Here is a 16,879-nt window from a genome sequence, read left to right as displayed (position 1 = left end):
TAATCACATGACACGCTAACCCATATATAGATAGCGCGTAAAAACAACGTTCTATACTTAGCCAGGTAACAAATACCAGAAGCATAGAAAACCAGTATGGAAGATACAAGAGTCTAGAACTAGACGCCTAGACTGGAAGATTCGATACAAAATAAGCAAACATGGCAATCCTTGAACAGGCAATCTATTAACAATTCCCCTCTCCACTAGACGGCCTAGTAAGACTAGGCGTGATTTTGGCGCTGCGCCGGTTTTGAGCCTGTGACAGTTTCGAACCCGCGCTACTTCGACCCCGCGATTGTTCCGACCGGGTTTCTATCAGTGTACGTTAGAAGGTAGCTTGATTTCTCTCTCGAACCCGAAAACCATTCCCGCACGAAGTATATGGAAATCCAACGTAAGTGGCAAGGAGAGGTCCAAGACCTTGAAACAGTGGAGCTGAAATACATTCCAACTACTGAGCAAATCGCTGATGGGTTCACGAAGCCTCTTGCGCGAGAACTATTTGAACGGTTTTGCAGAGGGCTTGGCATTGAGTGATACGTCTCGGCTACGGATCTGGGCAGAGACCAAGCCGCACGGGTACCCTTTCCTTCTTTTCCCTTTAAAAGGTTTTTTGAAGGTTTTAAGGGACCCCTCACAACCGTGATGGGTGATTGCTGGCACCCTTGATAGTGATTGCCATCGAGTGGGAGTGTTGAGTATCACGGTGGCTGAAGCTTATGGCAGGGATTGGGAACAGATATATGAGGCATCTCACCTCTGTAAAAGGACACTCCTCAATTTAATCAATAAATATTAATCAGACAATCACTTATCTCAACAGGGCTTTTAATATTCTCTTTTCATGTCAGCATAATTCCTGAGAGCAGCAACCCATGGTTGTATTGTCGTGATCGCCTACTTAGGGCAAACCATACAAAATTCTCCATACATTATATATGTAGATTCAAGAGATGCCTCTCGGGTGGTAAACCGTCCTGAGGCGTTTCTCTAGTAAGTACGTAGCTCATGTTTGTGCTAAAATAACAAGTCTGACTTCAAATTTCTACACAAAACTCAGGACGAAGTACATATGTTCTTACGACTCCTATAGAGGTGACGTTGGCTCGCCTTCTTGATCTAAGAATTGAGTGAGGTCTAATCAATTCCAGATAATATCTGGTTCCACATTCCATGCTCCCAGGCACGCTATTGGTTGCTCCCAGAAGTAGTAATCAACGCTGTCAAGGATATACATGAAGCATACGGAACGGATGGAGATATGATCTGCGCGGGACCCACATGGTGTACATGGGTTCCCCTAAACGCGAGGAAGCTACCTTTCTTTGCTTCCTCGCGCTACGTTTTCTATCTAGAGTCAACTATAGTTGTTCTTAGTATTGATTGCTCATTCAGAGACGCTATCTATCTCTATGTATACGTGAGGCCCTCACAAGGAGCAACAAAGCTCCCGCGAATAAGCAATATTGTTCCCACAGACGCTCCTATCAATCCCAGAGACGGTTCACAAGGCCCCTGGGAACTGTGTTGCTCCTACAGCCTCAGGTTCGGCTCCTGGGACGGGCAAAGGGACGTGGTCCATCTGCAGCTACCAATTAGTAGGTCCAAGGCTCACAGATTTCCCACTAAATTCTATTTATCTCTTATACAACTAGGTAGTGATGATATAACAGCTATACTATTGGAAATAGCTATATTGCTGACCGTGACGGAAGTAAATTCTTTTACTAATTTTATTTTTATATTCCACTATTTCGATCAGCAATCTTCGCAGCAAGTACCTTTGAATATTTATGGAAACAGCAATGACTGTCCCACGCGACCAGTTCCGTAAACCAATCTTTCACGGCCCAAACGATGGCGGCGGCCCACTCGGGACAATCTTCACCTTCGGCTTCTCTACGTAGACTCCATCCTCTTTGGCCTGTAGGAGCCAGCTTGGCATCGCTGATGTTGCCTCCTCTGACACTGGTGCTTCGAGATCAAAAACCTCTTGCTCCTCTTCTTCCTCTTGCTCTTCTTGCTCCTCTGGCACTGGTGCTTCGAGATCAAAAACCTCTTGCTCCTCTTCTTCCTCTTGCTCTTCTTGCTCCTCTTGCACTGGTGCTTCGAGATCAAAAATCTCTTGCTCCTCTTCTTCCTTGTGCTCTTCTTGCTCCTCTGTTGCTAGCTCCATATCTTCCATGGCTCGTGCTATCATTCCTTTGATAGCTTCGACATCGATATATTCGACAGAGTGCGATAAAATGGTCTCAACTTTCAATCTTCTCATCATGTCCTGTTCAAATTCATAGCCGTGCTATCAGTACTGAGACGAAGCCCACATGATCTTCGACAACGTACTTTATCTGGTGGCCGGTAGGACCGTATGACAAATCCCTTGATCCATTCATCCTTGTCTTGATTCTATAGCGAAAGAATAAGCGGGTCTGTTTCTCGAGCAGTGGCAAATATATGACGAACTTACCCATGTCCACGCCACCTTTACAGTAGAGCCTTCTCCAAGGTAATCATTTTTAGCAATTTCTCGAGCAATGACGCTCGGTCTAATTCCATCCTGTGGAATAACGAAACGCCTTCTTCAATCACCGCGAGCTGGATAGATATCCTCGATTCTCTCACTATTCTCTTGGCGGGCTTTATCAACGAGGGCATGAGCAAGGGCTTTCTGTCGCATACACCAGCTGCAGCAGAGATTTTCATCGGGATCATCTCTAGGTAGGCAATCGTAGAATCTATCCGCCGGGGACAAGAAAAGACAGACACGATTTGCCGACGCACAATTTTCGCACGGCCTTTCAGGCAGAGAAGGAAGACGAAGTTGCTGGTCGATACATCTGAGACCATCTACCCAGTCACAGGCCCAGATAACTTCATTTATCGCTCCACGTCCATGGTTGAAAATAGCAACTCTCTGCTCGAATTCTAGTTCCATTGGTGAAGGCGTCGTGTTTGAGGCTACCGAAAATCCTGGGAATAACTCTTAGCCTCTTGTCAATCTCATTGTACTGTATATAAATTCGTCAGCTGAAGTACCGTACCCATAGCTCAGGAAGACTCTTAATCTCTTCTATTGTTGAACTTGATGTCCTACCGAGTGCGCAACCCTTGAAAACCTCATTGGCATTAGATATCTAGCTGAGTTCATTTCGTACGCGGAAGTTGTTGTTCTTTTGAGATTGAGGCAGAGTTCTCGATACCCTGAGTATCCGATTGGTGGGAATAGATTTATTTGCTACTGTTATGCATGCCAGTCACATCACCAACATTGGATATGCAGCTTACCAAGATGTGATTGGGAGGCTCACGGCGCGTGGCTTGCTTTCACAGGTGATGCCTATACAATACCCCTCACCAACAATACGTGGCTTGTCATGATAAGTCACAATGTTTGAAATTTATGCTCACTCCAGATTATTCCAGCCTCGGCGTGGTCAGCAAGTTAGCTGGCTTCTCGTTCAAGCAAAATAAAACGCCAGCCCAATTCTTCTGATCTACTAGGTGGCGGAGTCTTGGAATTTATTTCTCACGTCTTTTACCCCTTCACTTATGACTACCGATGACGACTCTCAGCCTCGTAGATGGCAAACAATAGGGTACCCAATATTTGCTGATTTTATAGCATCCGATGATGAACTCTTCTTGCTTCGACGCTTTGGAGCCCTGAATGCTCGTATCATCCTTGCTCTGCAAGATGAGGTCTGTCAGATCGAAGAAGAGTTGAAAAATCTCGATCATAAATATATGAACTGTTCTGATCCTGTGAACAACGGATCGTTCCGACAAGATATAAAGCAAGATCGGAAGGGCGTTCTAGCGAGATTGAGGCTCAAACTTAAAGAATATAGTTGGTACCCTAAGATCCACTCTATTTTGTCCACTGTGGCTAAATCTACAAGACGAGTTTGTTGTTCTGCATAGCGAGCTCAAACGCAGGTCACGTGCGGAGCCTCGACTGATTAAAAATATCCTCAACTGGCACGAAACTAATGAAGGCGCCATTCTTGATGTTGAAAAGAACTATATCCGAGAAGAAGAAGATCTTATTACTATCACTCCAAGCGCAAAAACTCCGCTCCACCGTGTTCTTGAGAAGACGCATTGGTTCAACACATCTCGATTTTTCAGACAACATAGACCTCGAAGCAAAGCTTTTTGCGATGATGAGACGATCTTTTTCCATTCCAAGAGAAAGATTGAGATATTTGACACCACAATTGTCTTACTTGTAGGCCTAGCTATGCTCCTGATTCCGATCTGGATTTTGGATCTTGTTGTTAAATCTTCTACCGCTCGACTCGGTGTCATCTCATTGTTTATCGCCCTCTTCCTGTTTGGTGTGCAGATGGTTACAGGAGCAAGGCCAGGAGAGACGCTGGCTGCTACTGCAGGGTATGCTTAAAGCAGGGTCATGGTAGTCCTTCAAATAAATGCTAACTTTTTATCAGGTATGCCGCGGTCTTAATGGTATTCCTTCAGGCAGCATCGTGAAGAAGCGTTTGAGACGAATCGGCTGGGATTTTTTTGGATAGCAGCAGGAAAAGGAACAACCAAAATACAAAATTCCAAAAAGCAGAGAAACAAATAACACTTCTACTGTCCTTGTGAAGGAGTTCATGTGCCTGGTTCCATCGAATCCACGCTATGAACGCCAAACAGTGGATCTAAATGGCCCCTCAGCTCATCCGCCCCGGGCCCTAACTCAGCGCGTAATTGATCTGGTAAACGGGAGTATTAGGAAATACGCGTAATTCAGAGTGGAGACTTGTCTGGCCAATAATATTCAATAAACACCCTACTTTTTTCACTATGTTTAACAAGAAAACGAATGAATGAACTCGGATAGTTTATGTTGGTAAAAATCTCGTAGTTGAGGGTTTTGTTCTTTGGCTTTCTGCCGGGTTTTCTTCTTTGTCCAGCCAGCCCGAGAAAGAGCACGTTGTACGCTGGATGACGAGGGTAATATGTTGAACTCGTCCTATAGGAACTTGGCCATCTCTTCGATATAAAGGCCGCGTATTTCAGCGAGGTGGTCACAAAGGGCGTCCAGTATCACAGGAATGATGCTTGGTGGTGAGCCGGGAGGGATTGTGGGAGGATTGGGACTGCCGAACAACCGCATGTTCTTGCGTATATTAGTGATAGAACGCTCGCTACACTTTGCCAGTTTGGCCATTTGTGATGCAGTCAGTCTGTTCTTGCAGATTATCATATTTACAGCCATCTTACGCTGCCAGGGGTTCGGTTTTCGCGCCATTTTGTAACCATTTAGGGGGTTAATTGTTGCTTGAATAGAGAGGGACGATTGTGTTGGGACGACACGACAGAAGTGGCTATTTTTGGATCAGTGATAGTACATACCAATACACCAATCGTCCGTCTTAAATTATACTGTATAACAATGGAACATGACTTAAGATATGGGAGTAACCAAATCTGGGAGAAACGGATTATGTAATTAGGGTTTGAAAGAGCATCTCTATTGTCTCCGACATAGAAGGTGAACCTAGGCGGGTCTATACTAACCTTACTAGTGCCTCTAAACTTTAAGCAAAGAGTTGAATTACCGAAAATGCGGTACATTTAGCGATAAGAGCTAGTTATACTATTTGGCCCTCATTAAACGTACCGAACTTTAATGCGGATTGATCCACTTTGCTCTCAGATGTCTCCGCTATGTTCCTCTCCTAAAGATGCGAACGAATTCGACGAACTTTGCCTTTCGCAAGGACGGGAAGCTCGGTGCTATAACTGTAAGTCACAATCCTTTCTAACCCAACGAAATCTAAATAACATTGGTCGTTTTCTTTCCCCCCCTCTGCAGGCTAGCAATGGCGACAGTCTTTGGGAAAACCCCGCGGGCCTGGGAATCCCCGAGGATCCAGATCGAACCTACCAGTTGTGGCTGGTTACGCAGCTGTGGAGGACCCCCACGGAGCAAAAGGAGGCATTCTCATGGTATCACATCTAATTTTGCTTGATGATGCATGCTTCAGAGATTACGTGTCATACTTTATAGGTGCCATTGGTTAGTGGCAGTCGACCTTCGGGATCACTTGCAAGGGGAATTCGAATTTGAGAGAAGTTTAGGAGCTAGACTTCACATGCGAGGCTCAGAATATCTTCACGTTGTTTTTCGTGTCCTCTCGCGCCACACAGTGTTCCGATTGCGGCGAGGTAAGATCAAATGGGGCAATGGGGTGATACAAGTTACCATTTATATGAATTGTTTATTTCATAAGTCCTCGAATGGTGGCAAGATTATCTTTTCACTGCTTTTGCAAATACTCTATTCATCCCATATCAAGCAATTTGGCTCTCCCTGTATGGTAATGTTTGCAAGAATTTGACCAAATTCCCCCGTTTGCACATCTCGTTCGAACACGACTACTCGATGGTTGGACTGCAGAGCCACAGCAACTCGGTCCCCGGCCTTGTTGAACACAAAGTTTCTAGGGAATCCCCCTCCAGATGGAACCCTCTTTCCGCGTACCAAGGTTCCGTTATTCATGGGCTCGAAAACCATAAGATTATCCCAATATTCTTCAACGGAGCTTGTAGGGTTCATGGAGGTGTGGTATGTTGGCGTGCTGTTGCGGTTAGATACAACGACAAATTGGTTGTCGGGCTGGCCGTCTTGTCAGTAAACGTGACATATTCTATGGAAATGTGAGAGAATGTGGTGACTGACTGATACCTGAATCTCGGCCGGACCATTTTCAGGGGGAACCGAAGCACCGCCATAAGTATTTGTCAAGGCGACTTGTTGGAATTCCATTCCACCTTCCGATTTGTATTTCACTCGGTATGACGTGAAAGCGCTGGTGATCTCTGCTATGAGGAAATAGTACAGCTCGGACACATCTGTCTTATTTGATATCCCATAAGGAGACCAAAAAGTACCATGGCGAGGGCCTGAGCCTGGGATCGTAGGTGATGAAGGTAACTCAGTCACAAAACCGCTATCTGAGTCTATCTCAAAGATTTGAATTTGATCTAAACCGAAAGCGTTGAGAACAAGATACTGCTCAGTTGGGTCGAGAAGAATCTGGTGTTCGTGTGGACCAGTTTGACGAGGACCAGGCCCAGGAGAATCCTGATAGAAAAATAGTTCTTGTAATGGGCTTAGGCCGCCTTGATCTGTGATGTTCCAAATCGTAAGGGCACTGCCATTGCTGTTGAAATATTCCATTGTCAACTCATTGCGATTCAAAATATCACGGAATGTTCATGTAGAGCACCCACTAATGAGAAATAGCCAAGACCTTTGATAGTGCTGTTTGGTAGATTACACCACCCGATGGACCGGATGGTATAGTTTTTCGCTCCATCAAAGAGAGCGCGCCCTGCTTCGAGACTTCGTACGAACTGACAGAGCCATTATCGCGCAGAATACCCTCATCGAAGCAGTAAAGCACGCGGTCAGTGCTATCAAAAGTCAACCATCCCGGGCTAGGGGCACAACCCGTATTGGAGTCTGTTATCTCCAAGGAGAATCGACCGTCGTAGTCAGTCACTCCAAGACTAACAACTTCACCCCCATATGAAGAGACGAAGAGGTTGGATCTGTTGCTGCTAGCAAAGCTTGTTGAGCAAAAAGCAAGGATCTTCCAAATTGCAGGACGCATTATGAATTTCGAAGAAGCAGCTGGGCAATTGAGTCCACGGATTCCGTTAAATCTTGTGCACTGGCACTGGAACCATGACTACCACAATTCATTCAGGACAAGGAGTTATATATGCGGATTTGCCCAAGTGCACTGTTTCCACATATGCCGCCTCCGGGGCCCCTTCCCCAGATTCAAGTTCCAATATGCGGGGAAGTATGCGCCAAGTTTCTGGGAAAGAATTGATTAACCCGTGCGTTATTGCATAAGGTCTTCTGACGCGTTACGCTCTTCACACGGCATTCAGATGTTAGCACGAAACAAGATGGCTGATGTAGCCGCCGCCCCACTCAGGAGCCATTTACCTGCAATAGCCGATCAGAGCGACCCCCGTGGACTTTTGAAGTTTACCACAACAATTCATGTGAGATATCTTCCACTTGTACCTATCGAACTACCGATATCCCCTTTCGATATGAGCTTTCAGATTTTCAACTCCGGTTTTCAAAAGATAACGGGGACAACTCCAAAATTGGAAATATGTCTCAACCATACCGCCTATCCATGGGCCCATGAAGCTGGGGTGTATATTCCGAAAGAAGATCAGATGTTTGTCACGAGCAATCGCATTCACGGAGCAGATGGCACCCAGAAAATTCAAATATCGAAGATATCGCTCAGAAATGACGGCACATGTTTGCGGGAAGAGATAGCACCAGATATTCCAATGGCCAATGGGGGTGTCAATTACAAAGACGGTGTTTTGTTCTGCAGCCAGGGAACGCAGGACCAACCTTCGAGTTTGATCTTCATGGAGAAGACTACTCCGTACAAGTGTACCGTCATTCTGGACAGCTTCTATGGTCGCCAGTTCAATTCAATCAACGATGTGGTCGTACATGGCGATGGCTCGATCTGGTTTACGGATCCTATCTATGGCTACGAGCAGAATTTTCGTCCTCTCCCTCAGCTGCCAAATCAAGTATATCGATATGACCCCGAGCTTCAGTCTGTGCGAACTGTCGCGGATGGTTTCGGAAGGCCAAATGGGATTTGTTTCTCTCCAGATGAGCGGGTTGTTTACATAACAGACACGGATTCTATTCATGGTGATGGCACTGTAAATCTCAATCGCCCTTCAACAATGTAAGCTTTCTGTCGGATCTCTTGCGATACTGCACTTTCTTTCTGCGCAATAAGATTTAACGAAAGATGTCTCGGTAGTTATGCTTTCGACGTTCACTTTTACAGTGAACAGCCCTTCCTTGTGAATCGCCGAGTTTTTGCTATGGCTGATACGGGTGTCCCAGATGGTATCAAGTGTGATCTTAATGGAAATGTGTACGCTGGATGTGGGGACGGCATAAATGTTTGGTCAGTCGGCGGAGTACTCATGGGAAAAATTCTTATTCCTGGTGGAGTTAGCAATTTCTGTTTTGAGCAACATGGTCGGATTCTGGCTATGAACGAACAACAGCTGTGGAGAGTGACTCTGACTCCCACTACTCGGGGGTCACTTCTGAAACTGTGAATTGTATCTTGTCCATAGTTTTATGTACTTTGAGTGCATACAAAAGAGCCCTGTTGAGTCGTGTCAGAGTTCTTCTTGAAAGTGTAGGTAAAAAGAAGGTTCGCAGTAGAGAATGCCTATATGATTGGAAAGAACTTGCAAGGGCTAGTCCGTTATAAGCTTGCTTGTATTTACACGAAGACAGATAATATGAGATGCAGCACTCTTATTCTATCTTGGAATTTATCAGAAAATAGCCATAGCGTTCGCAGTGCTCGCTGCACCACCTCGCAAAGCCAGTGGACGAGATGCCAGGAAAAATGAATATCTACCCTTGGCAAGACAAACACCGGCGAGAGATTCTGTATTCCAAAGCTCACCGATAGGACACCCTAGAGCCGCCAACAAATGTTCATGGAGCCATCCAAAGCCATCACCTGGAGGAGGAGTTGCTTCAAATGCAGGCTGGTCCCCAGCGACGGCTGCACTTAATTTTTCCAGAGCCAGGCGACAAAATCAGCCTCCTGTGCAAGGCCGATGAAGCGATGCGCACCCGGCTTGTTCTCAATGCAAAGATTCGCATGTCGTACCGTACAATCCATAGACTGATACCATGATAGCCATCCGGTGCGGAAGATAAGGATGTCACCTGGCTTTATGGTCGTTTTTTGAAATGCCAACACGTCCTTCACATCCTGGAGACTGATTTTGTCCCCTCCATTGACATCAAAAGTCTTCTCAGTGGACTTAGTCCAGTGGTAGTAGTCAATCAGAGCTCCTCGACCTGTGATCCCGCCGTTTTCCACCCATTCTGTTTCATATTGAGCCAAGCTGTGGGCAAGAAGATTTATCGGCGTGGATGCACATAGGCCTTGCTATCAGACTGGCATACTCGCTTAAGCTTGATAAAAGTGTCCTTGTGAACCATCCAGGAAGCGGAACCCCGAAAAGCTCTCGTGAAAAATTGGCGTGGGCAGGTAAGCTAACCTTCTTATTTTCCTTCAAGAGCGGATTCCATACTGACCTCCAGGTAGCATGCTACTTATCAGATAGGCAAATATCCGTCCGTATTGGCCGACCATTCGCATGCCGTGGGGTAGATCCAAGTATTGCTTATGGCAAGTATGGACTTCCGATCGTTGAGTCTCAGCCCCCAGGGAACAATGAGCATTTCAAAGTTTTCCAAGCGCCACTACAATTGACCCAAATATTTAAAAACGTGCACGAGGTCCTATACTGCAATCTCGGAGCTGGGACACCGATGATGTTGCTAAGGTATTATGCTGGTTATCTTGATGATTTCCGCGACGCCATTGCTACTTGGAACAGTATCTGGGGATCTATGACATGTGTTTCACCAAATCACAATCATAGTCAAATCAACACTAACGTTTCCCAGGCTCGTATAACGTGAAGATGCTTATGCAGCTCTCATACGAATATCTGAGGCTATATGCAAATGAGTTCGCCTTTCAGGCTGCTACGCTACGGACATTGGCACCCAATAGCCTAGCGCTTGACGACGAAGCTCGTCCAATTAAGAGTCTTGGCGGTTTACCCGAAGCTCGCTTCACGTTTGAGTCAATTGATGCGGCAAGATCATTATTGACTCTAGTCAACAATATTCCATTGGAGAAAAATCTCAGCATCTTCCCGATTCGCCTTCCCCTGTATGTACCATCCGGCTTTAAAAAATTCTCCTGCAGTCCCGAGCTGATGACCGTCCTCAGATACTGTGTCAATGCAGCAGTTTTTCTCTTCAAGGTACCTATTCTCTATCAACGCTCAAAGTGCCTTTGAGCAGATATTAATTGATTGAAGATCTGGAATATCAAAGTGATCTCAAACGCCGAACGAGCGAGTATCCGACAATTGATTGGTGATACAATTGAGTCTCTCCAAAAAGGAACGCAGCGCCCTTCGCAGCTCGGACTGAGGTACGCACTGTTACTCAAAATGCTATGGGAACGAGCAAACCATCGACCCGGCATGAGCGATGACAGTCTTGACTTTGAATGTCGGACAAAGTCTGCTACTCAATCTCAGGAGACACAGGAAGGGTTCTCGTGGCTTGACCTGGAGGCCATAGGTGACTTTGTATGGGGAGACTCGACTCTCAATGGCGGTATTGATCCCGGGAATGCGAATCAACAACCAGACCTGCTACGGGAAGACTTTGACTGGAACGACATGCATATGCTAGCTGGGAATGACTTCTCTTGGATATTTTGAATTCAACGTGCTTGACATTTGTGAAACTGAGTCATTGAGATTTACTCTAACCTTTTTGTACTTCCCGGGCTCGGACTGAAATATTCACTCTACATATTCCAAAGAGTGGCCTGGTCCATATTCATCCATTCTGGTCCATCATATGTATCGTAGGGAGGTGGGCAGGGCGGAATAGAGTCTTGGATGCTCTCGTGGGTGTACGGGTTGTGGTAGGTAGTCGGTTCGAGATCGGGCGAACTAGAAACAGGCCATAAATTAACAGAAGCTCGTCGTTATATCCTAGTAGGACAAACGCGTACTTGGCAAGAGGGCCCTTGAAGAGCCAGCTTTGGTCTTTGACCCATCCATCATGGTGGTTGCACTGGAATGCTATGTAAGCCCTTTTCACGAAACAAGTTGGACTTTCTTCTGATTTTACTCACCTTGATTGTCCTATACCAATGGAAATGCCAAATCTTCCATTCGTCTCCTTTCTTGATGAAATCAACTAAATCCTGAATTTTAACAACTTATGCCAGCCTAGCCGGTACTGGATATGAAAACGAACCTGCGTAGGCTCCAAAAAGCCAGATAGGCTCAGGCTCGCCCTCGCCATCTTTCGGCATCACAGCCTGGACAGAGGGTGATCGCCATGTACCCTTTGCGGTCTTACCATCGCTTGCAATTTGGACCATGCCGGTAGTCAGGAAAGCGAATAGAAGATTTCCCTTCAGGGCAGCAGATCCAAATTGTTCCGCGAACAGGGTTTGCAAGGCAGCTCTGCCTCGGTAGACGCCCCGGTCTCCAACCTCCACAGATACATCCGGCTCATCTAAGGCAAAGAATGACAAAGTCTTGTGCATGTTCTTTGCCAGGTGGTTGACAGTATGTCTATTGAATGGATGGCATCAGTATGTTTCTTTATCTACCAATTGACAAAACGCAGCTTTGGTCTCAAACATACCTCCCCATCAACATGTTAATGTCGCGCTCATCTTGGTTGCGTTGAACCTTAATTTCCAGCGCGCGAATGCGCTCTTCAAGTGAGACTGACATTTTCGACTGTTCGTTCGAAGTTTCGGGTCTGCGCTCGGGTTTCGCTGGAGGGGTGATGTAAAGTAAAGTATACGGAGTTCTTGTAAAGTCCTTTTATGTTGACTAGGTTAAATCATGCAGTCACTTCAGATCCCGACGAGGGGCAATGAGAAATTGAGTAATTGGATCAATAGTTCCGGTCACCGAGGCCGCCGGTAAAACGGCGGATCAAGGTACGACCGGCGGAAAGAAAGAAAGAGGGGACGGCAATGGCAGGGTATGGCAGCTCCGGCTTGGTTATCAGAGGAATGCGGGGCCCCACAATCATGTGGCAAAGTAAGCCTGGACCATTTCCATGAACTGGAGAAATGCGGGGGACGGGGGGAGGCAATAGCGCATTATGGAGACCCCTTGATAGGGTTGCCAATATAATGAAAAAGAAGTCGCTCGCTAGGCATTCCCTATCCAAGCCCAATTGACTTGCTTTCTGCGTCGAACACAAGAGTACGCACTTTGTCGGATTGATCGGCCCCTTTATTTTTTTTTTTTTTTCACATCTCTTTTCGGTCATTTTGACCAAAATTTCTCGCCGCAGCCAACATGACATATTTGTATGCAATTTTATGCGCAGTCTCTGCCTCCTTGGCAGGTCAGTGAATCGATCACAAAAGTGCCAATATGGCAACATTGGAAGGAATCTAACTTGCAAGCATATAGCGCTGTCATTGGGGCTCGATGTCGGCATGATCTCAAGCACGTACGTATTCTGAGCTCCGGATTCAATTGACTATTCTTTCGAGCCCTTGCTGAAACTCGCGAAACATAGTCTTGTTTAACCCCGATTATTGGAGTACTTTAACAATCCGTCTTCATCCTCAACAGGTGGAATCGTGGCAGCATTCAGTGCTGGCGCAACATTTGGAGCATTCGGCTGCTCCTTTTTAGGAGATCCATTAGGGCGTGTCTGGGCACTTCGCATCGGAGCAATAATTGCTGTTATTGGATGTGCACTTCAGGCTGCATCAGTCGATGTACTTACAACCTCTATCATTCATCATGATGAACGTTGCTCATTCTTCTCCTAGATCGCGATGCTTGTGGTTGGCCGCCTTATCAACGGATTTGGCGGTGGTTTGCTCACAGCCATCTTCCCTGTCTACGCATCAGAAGTAGCTCCTCCAAGCATTCGAGGAGCTTTTGGGGGACTTCAAATGGTATCAAAATTTCCCCTATTACCCATCTATTCGTACCCCTTCTCCCCGCTGACCTTTGATCAAGGTCATGATTGAAACTGCTATCTTTGTTGCCACTGCGACCGGATATGCGTTTGGCATACATTACTCCAATGACGCCCAGTGGTAAGTGGCTCCGTGACAACATACTCGAAGTTGATCAAACTGCTAAACTGAAAATCTGAAAAGGCGCGGTCCACTAGCTGTTCAAGCCCTTCCACTCCAACTTTTAATTCCCGTCACGTTCTTTCTTCCAGAGACCCCTCGTTGGCTCGTTCGGAAGGGAAAAGAGGAACAGGCGCTCCGTGTTTTGGGTCGTCTATATAACAGCGACATCACCGACCATGTCATTCGCATAGAATTCGGCGAGATCAAGCGTCACATTGAGGCTGAAGAAATTGCATATAATCCCAGCTGGAAAGAAATTGCCACGCGTCCAAGCTGGCGGCGGCGAGCTGTACTTTCGATGGCATTGCAATTCTTTCCCAAGTTACAGGTATCAATTGTGTTCAATACTATGCTGGTAAGTGGTTTGCATTCAGTGGAGCCCCAGGTAGCGAGGCTTATCTAGGATTATAGCGTCCATTTATACCAGTCTTGGCTTCAGCACAAGCCAATCTCTCCTGATCAACCTTCTATACGGAGCCTTTGGCCTTCTTTCAGCTGTGCTCTGGGGGTCCGTTCTTGATAAGTTCAAGCGAGTGAGGTTGTTAATTCTAGCAACGGTTTTTATGGCCGCGACACTGCTTGTGCAGTCCGTTCTATCGGCGGTCTACCAGGGAAAAGCCCACCCCAACGCAAATGCTTTAAGGGCAGAGGTTGCAATGTTTTTCCTCTTCCAGCTAGCTTTCGTGGCTGTTGGGTAAGTTGTATCCTCTCCTTCAAGTTCCAAAGCGGCTCATTAATAGGACTTTTGTGCTATAGAATGCTGGCGTGGTTGATCCCCCCGGAAATGTGTCCCATGGCAATCAGGTATACCTCTGCCACATTATGCGACATTAGAAACCAAGGCTAACTCATCCATAGGGCCAAGGTTAACTCAGTTTCAGTATCAGTCAACAACATCTCTGGCCTTATCGTTGCTCAAGTTGGCCCTATTGGACTTGGAGGAATAGGTTTCAAGTTCTTCTACGTTTTCGTAGCGTTGAACATCGTCGGGGTTGTGTTCTACCTGTTGTTCATTCCAGAGTAAGTTCGTTGATGTGTTGTTATAGTTGCTTGGGTGTTTCTGACTATGGATTTGTACAGGACATCTGGCCTTACTCTCGAAGAAATGGATGTGCAGTTCGGAGATCAAATTGTCGACTTCGATGAAGAGGACAGAAAGGGAACCCCCATATGCAGCGCGCAACATCAGGAATCTGCCTAGACTGTTGAATCGGTTAGAAAGGGAAATGAGGAACTCAAGTTCTTCATCTCTAAAGCATCCATGTCGGGTACCTGAAGTCTTTATCTGAGTTGAATACAACCGAGAAACAATCTATAGCCGAGCAACAGATTATGTATAACTGTCATTCTCCTCCAACTTCTTCAACTGAAACATTATACAGTAGAGATTCAAAATCTGCATAAAACATTTAATCAAAGAGACCAAGGTTTCAGTGCATGGACATGCAGGCAAACAGCTTCCAATATCGTTTTTGGGTCAGATATCGTCAGGCATCAACATTTGAACTTAAATGAGTGCAAGCGTGTGAATCCGAGCTCTCTCCATTATCCCTTAATATTACCTTTAAACACTGAAGCATATAATATCCATCTTATTACAAAATTCTATGGGCGAAAATTTTAGGATCCTGCTAATGTTCGACTGTTTGAATCGTTTCCCACCCCCTTTTGGTCTTCGAAGCCCAAACTTTGATCAAAGCTAATGTATTCTCAACAGGGGTTGATTGCTTAGCAGAAGCATGTCTAGTCATAATTCGTAGATATAAATTGCACAACAATGTATCCTTCTTCTGAATCGAAATGTTATAGCTTAGACAACCGCCTCCCTTCAACCCACCGCCCATTGACATTTCGCCCTCCAGCTAACCGAGTGGTAGCGATTCTATCTTTAATAGGAGCTAATAGCTCAGTACCACCTGGTACATTCCTGAGATATCCAGCAATCAAGTCTTGGCCTCGAGGGGATTTCAGGTATGTGATGAAGCGAGAAACCTCGGGGTTGAAGCCGATAGAAGCAGAGGTTTTATGGAGCGCATAGCAAGAGTTTATAAGCCGGTGGAAAGGATTAGTAGGTTCAAAGAAAACGGTCAAGTTTCCAGTCTTGCCCTGATTAACCTGGTAGAGAAATGTGGACCGGTCAATGAGAATGTAAGCACCCGATACAGCCGCCATTCTGATTGCTTCGTTTGGATATACCACGTAGACTTCGCATTCCAGGGCGACCGGTGACACCGACGCCAGATTTCCCGTTCCTTGCACATAGTTGCTGAGCCATCGCTTCTGGAATGGAACAAAAATTCTGCCAAGAAGATGCGCTCAAATGCATCTTCTATAGATCGCGCTTCTCGAATGTTCGCTGGGTCATGTTCCGGGCCAATCAGACAGAAATGGTCGTGGAAAATGCATCCTGCGTTCTGCGCCCAGCCTTCCAGGACGGAAATCTCCTCTTGTTCCCGCTCGTAGGTAAGGGCGAGATCAATGTGCCCGTTGAAAAGGGCGAGTTGCGTGTTTCGAGAATGATTGCAAACCCAAGCAATAGAACCGGGGGCGTGTCTGAGAGACAGGTAATCGTTTGCAAGGGCTTCAATTAACCCGATTCCGCCTAACCATCTGTCAGTATCACGTTTCCTTCAAATTACCCTTGGCGATTGCTGCCATGCAATGGGCCCTCCAGCTTACCCGCCCCGCCATTTCTGTTCGGAACTTGTTAGCCAAATTGCAGGGGAAAATTTCCAACTACGGAATATTGACATACCCAATCCTGAGAATCACTTCGCCTTGCCCAAATACTTCTACAGGCAATGTCTCTAGTGTGCCATCCTGCTGGATGCTTGTTTTGAGCTGCATCATGCCTAAAGCTCTTGACGATTGTGGGTGAGGATGTCACAGTAGATGAATTGACAATGGTGTGGTTTGAGCGGAGATTGAAATTTCACCACAGTGACACATTGGCGTATTGGAAGTGATTAGAAAGTCTAGTATTTTGTTTATGATCATAACACTTATAATCACACTCATAACGTAATGTTGTAGTTATCCAGGTACCGGCTATGTCAGGCTTGACCGACTTGCCCGGCTTTTGCAGGCAACTGATACCCACGGCTAGCCAAGAA

General features: G+C 46.1%; 11 protein-coding genes across 11 annotated transcripts; 5 read left to right on the top strand and 6 right to left on the bottom strand.

Annotated features, from left to right (window-relative positions):
- Positions 1 to 1,846: 1,846 nt before the first annotated feature.
- N7484_000468 (uncharacterized protein) lies at positions 1,847 to 2,715 on the bottom strand (the record flags this gene model as incomplete). Its single annotated transcript, XM_057110889.1, has 4 exons — positions 1,847 to 2,281; positions 2,347 to 2,409; positions 2,471 to 2,560; positions 2,683 to 2,715. The coding sequence occupies 4 exons, from the start codon at positions 2,713 to 2,715 to the stop codon at positions 1,847 to 1,849; spliced, it is 621 nt and encodes a 206-aa protein (XP_056978115.1).
- Positions 2,716 to 3,552: 837 nt separating this feature from the next.
- On the top strand, positions 3,553 to 4,494 carry N7484_000467 (uncharacterized protein; the record flags this gene model as incomplete). The annotated part of the gene is made up of 4 exons (XM_057110888.1): positions 3,553 to 3,580; positions 3,626 to 3,850; positions 3,903 to 4,395; positions 4,452 to 4,494. 4 exons carry the CDS (start codon positions 3,553 to 3,555, stop codon positions 4,492 to 4,494), a joined length of 789 nt encoding a protein of 262 aa, XP_056978114.1.
- Positions 4,495 to 5,696: 1,202 nt separating this feature from the next.
- On the top strand, positions 5,697 to 5,974 carry N7484_000466 (uncharacterized protein; the record flags this gene model as incomplete). The annotated part of the gene is made up of 2 exons (XM_057110887.1): positions 5,697 to 5,756; positions 5,828 to 5,974. The coding sequence occupies 2 exons, from the start codon at positions 5,697 to 5,699 to the stop codon at positions 5,972 to 5,974; spliced, it is 207 nt and encodes a 68-aa protein (XP_056978113.1).
- Positions 5,975 to 6,292: 318 nt separating this feature from the next.
- N7484_000465 (uncharacterized protein) lies at positions 6,293 to 7,631 on the bottom strand (the record flags this gene model as incomplete). Its single annotated transcript, XM_057110886.1, has 3 exons — positions 6,293 to 6,631; positions 6,701 to 7,178; positions 7,249 to 7,631. The coding sequence occupies 3 exons, from the start codon at positions 7,629 to 7,631 to the stop codon at positions 6,293 to 6,295; spliced, it is 1,200 nt and encodes a 399-aa protein (XP_056978112.1).
- A 286-nt stretch (positions 7,632 to 7,917) lies between these two features.
- N7484_000464 (SMP-30/gluconolactonase/LRE family protein) lies at positions 7,918 to 8,760 on the top strand (the record flags this gene model as incomplete). The annotated part of the gene is made up of 1 exon (XM_057110885.1): positions 7,918 to 8,760. One exon carries the CDS (start codon positions 7,918 to 7,920, stop codon positions 8,758 to 8,760), a length of 843 nt encoding a protein of 280 aa, XP_056978111.1.
- An 848-nt stretch (positions 8,761 to 9,608) lies between these two features.
- N7484_000463 (uncharacterized protein) lies at positions 9,609 to 10,048 on the bottom strand (the record flags this gene model as incomplete). Its single annotated transcript, XM_057110884.1, is given in 2 exon segments — positions 9,609 to 9,995; positions 10,013 to 10,048. 2 exon segments carry the CDS (start codon positions 10,046 to 10,048, stop codon positions 9,609 to 9,611), a joined length of 423 nt encoding a protein of 140 aa, XP_056978110.1.
- A 336-nt stretch (positions 10,049 to 10,384) lies between these two features.
- Positions 10,385 to 11,352, top strand: N7484_000462 (uncharacterized protein; the record flags this gene model as incomplete). The annotated part of the gene is made up of 4 exons (XM_057110883.1): positions 10,385 to 10,469; positions 10,520 to 10,790; positions 10,827 to 10,884; positions 10,942 to 11,352. 4 exons carry the CDS (start codon positions 10,385 to 10,387, stop codon positions 11,350 to 11,352), a joined length of 825 nt encoding a protein of 274 aa, XP_056978109.1.
- An 89-nt stretch (positions 11,353 to 11,441) lies between these two features.
- Positions 11,442 to 12,387, bottom strand: N7484_000461 (uncharacterized protein; the record flags this gene model as incomplete). The annotated part of the gene is made up of 5 exons (XM_057110882.1): positions 11,442 to 11,589; positions 11,652 to 11,713; positions 11,775 to 11,839; positions 11,900 to 12,222; positions 12,296 to 12,387. The coding sequence occupies 5 exons, from the start codon at positions 12,385 to 12,387 to the stop codon at positions 11,442 to 11,444; spliced, it is 690 nt and encodes a 229-aa protein (XP_056978108.1).
- Positions 12,388 to 13,198: 811 nt separating this feature from the next.
- N7484_000460 (uncharacterized protein) lies at positions 13,199 to 13,424 on the bottom strand (the record flags this gene model as incomplete). The annotated part of the gene is made up of 2 exons (XM_057110881.1): positions 13,199 to 13,359; positions 13,406 to 13,424. The coding sequence occupies 2 exons, from the start codon at positions 13,422 to 13,424 to the stop codon at positions 13,199 to 13,201; spliced, it is 180 nt and encodes a 59-aa protein (XP_056978107.1).
- Positions 13,425 to 13,457: 33 nt separating this feature from the next.
- N7484_000459 (uncharacterized protein) lies at positions 13,458 to 14,967 on the top strand (the record flags this gene model as incomplete). The annotated part of the gene is made up of 7 exons (XM_057110880.1): positions 13,458 to 13,580; positions 13,645 to 13,724; positions 13,788 to 14,121; positions 14,354 to 14,460; positions 14,523 to 14,570; positions 14,625 to 14,786; positions 14,847 to 14,967. The coding sequence occupies 7 exons, from the start codon at positions 13,458 to 13,460 to the stop codon at positions 14,965 to 14,967; spliced, it is 975 nt and encodes a 324-aa protein (XP_056978106.1).
- An 886-nt stretch (positions 14,968 to 15,853) lies between these two features.
- N7484_000458 (uncharacterized protein) lies at positions 15,854 to 16,616 on the bottom strand (the record flags this gene model as incomplete). The annotated part of the gene is made up of 3 exons (XM_057110879.1): positions 15,854 to 16,368; positions 16,446 to 16,459; positions 16,522 to 16,616. The coding sequence occupies 3 exons, from the start codon at positions 16,614 to 16,616 to the stop codon at positions 15,854 to 15,856; spliced, it is 624 nt and encodes a 207-aa protein (XP_056978105.1).
- Positions 16,617 to 16,879: the final 263 nt, after the last annotated feature.

This window comes from Penicillium longicatenatum (assembly GCF_028827895.1).
Source record: "Penicillium longicatenatum strain IBT 33135 chromosome Unknown contig_11_segment0_segment0, whole genome shotgun sequence".
NCBI lineage: Eukaryota > Fungi > Ascomycota > Eurotiomycetes > Eurotiales > Aspergillaceae > Penicillium > Penicillium longicatenatum.
This window is presented reverse-complemented; position numbering and strand designations above follow the sequence as displayed.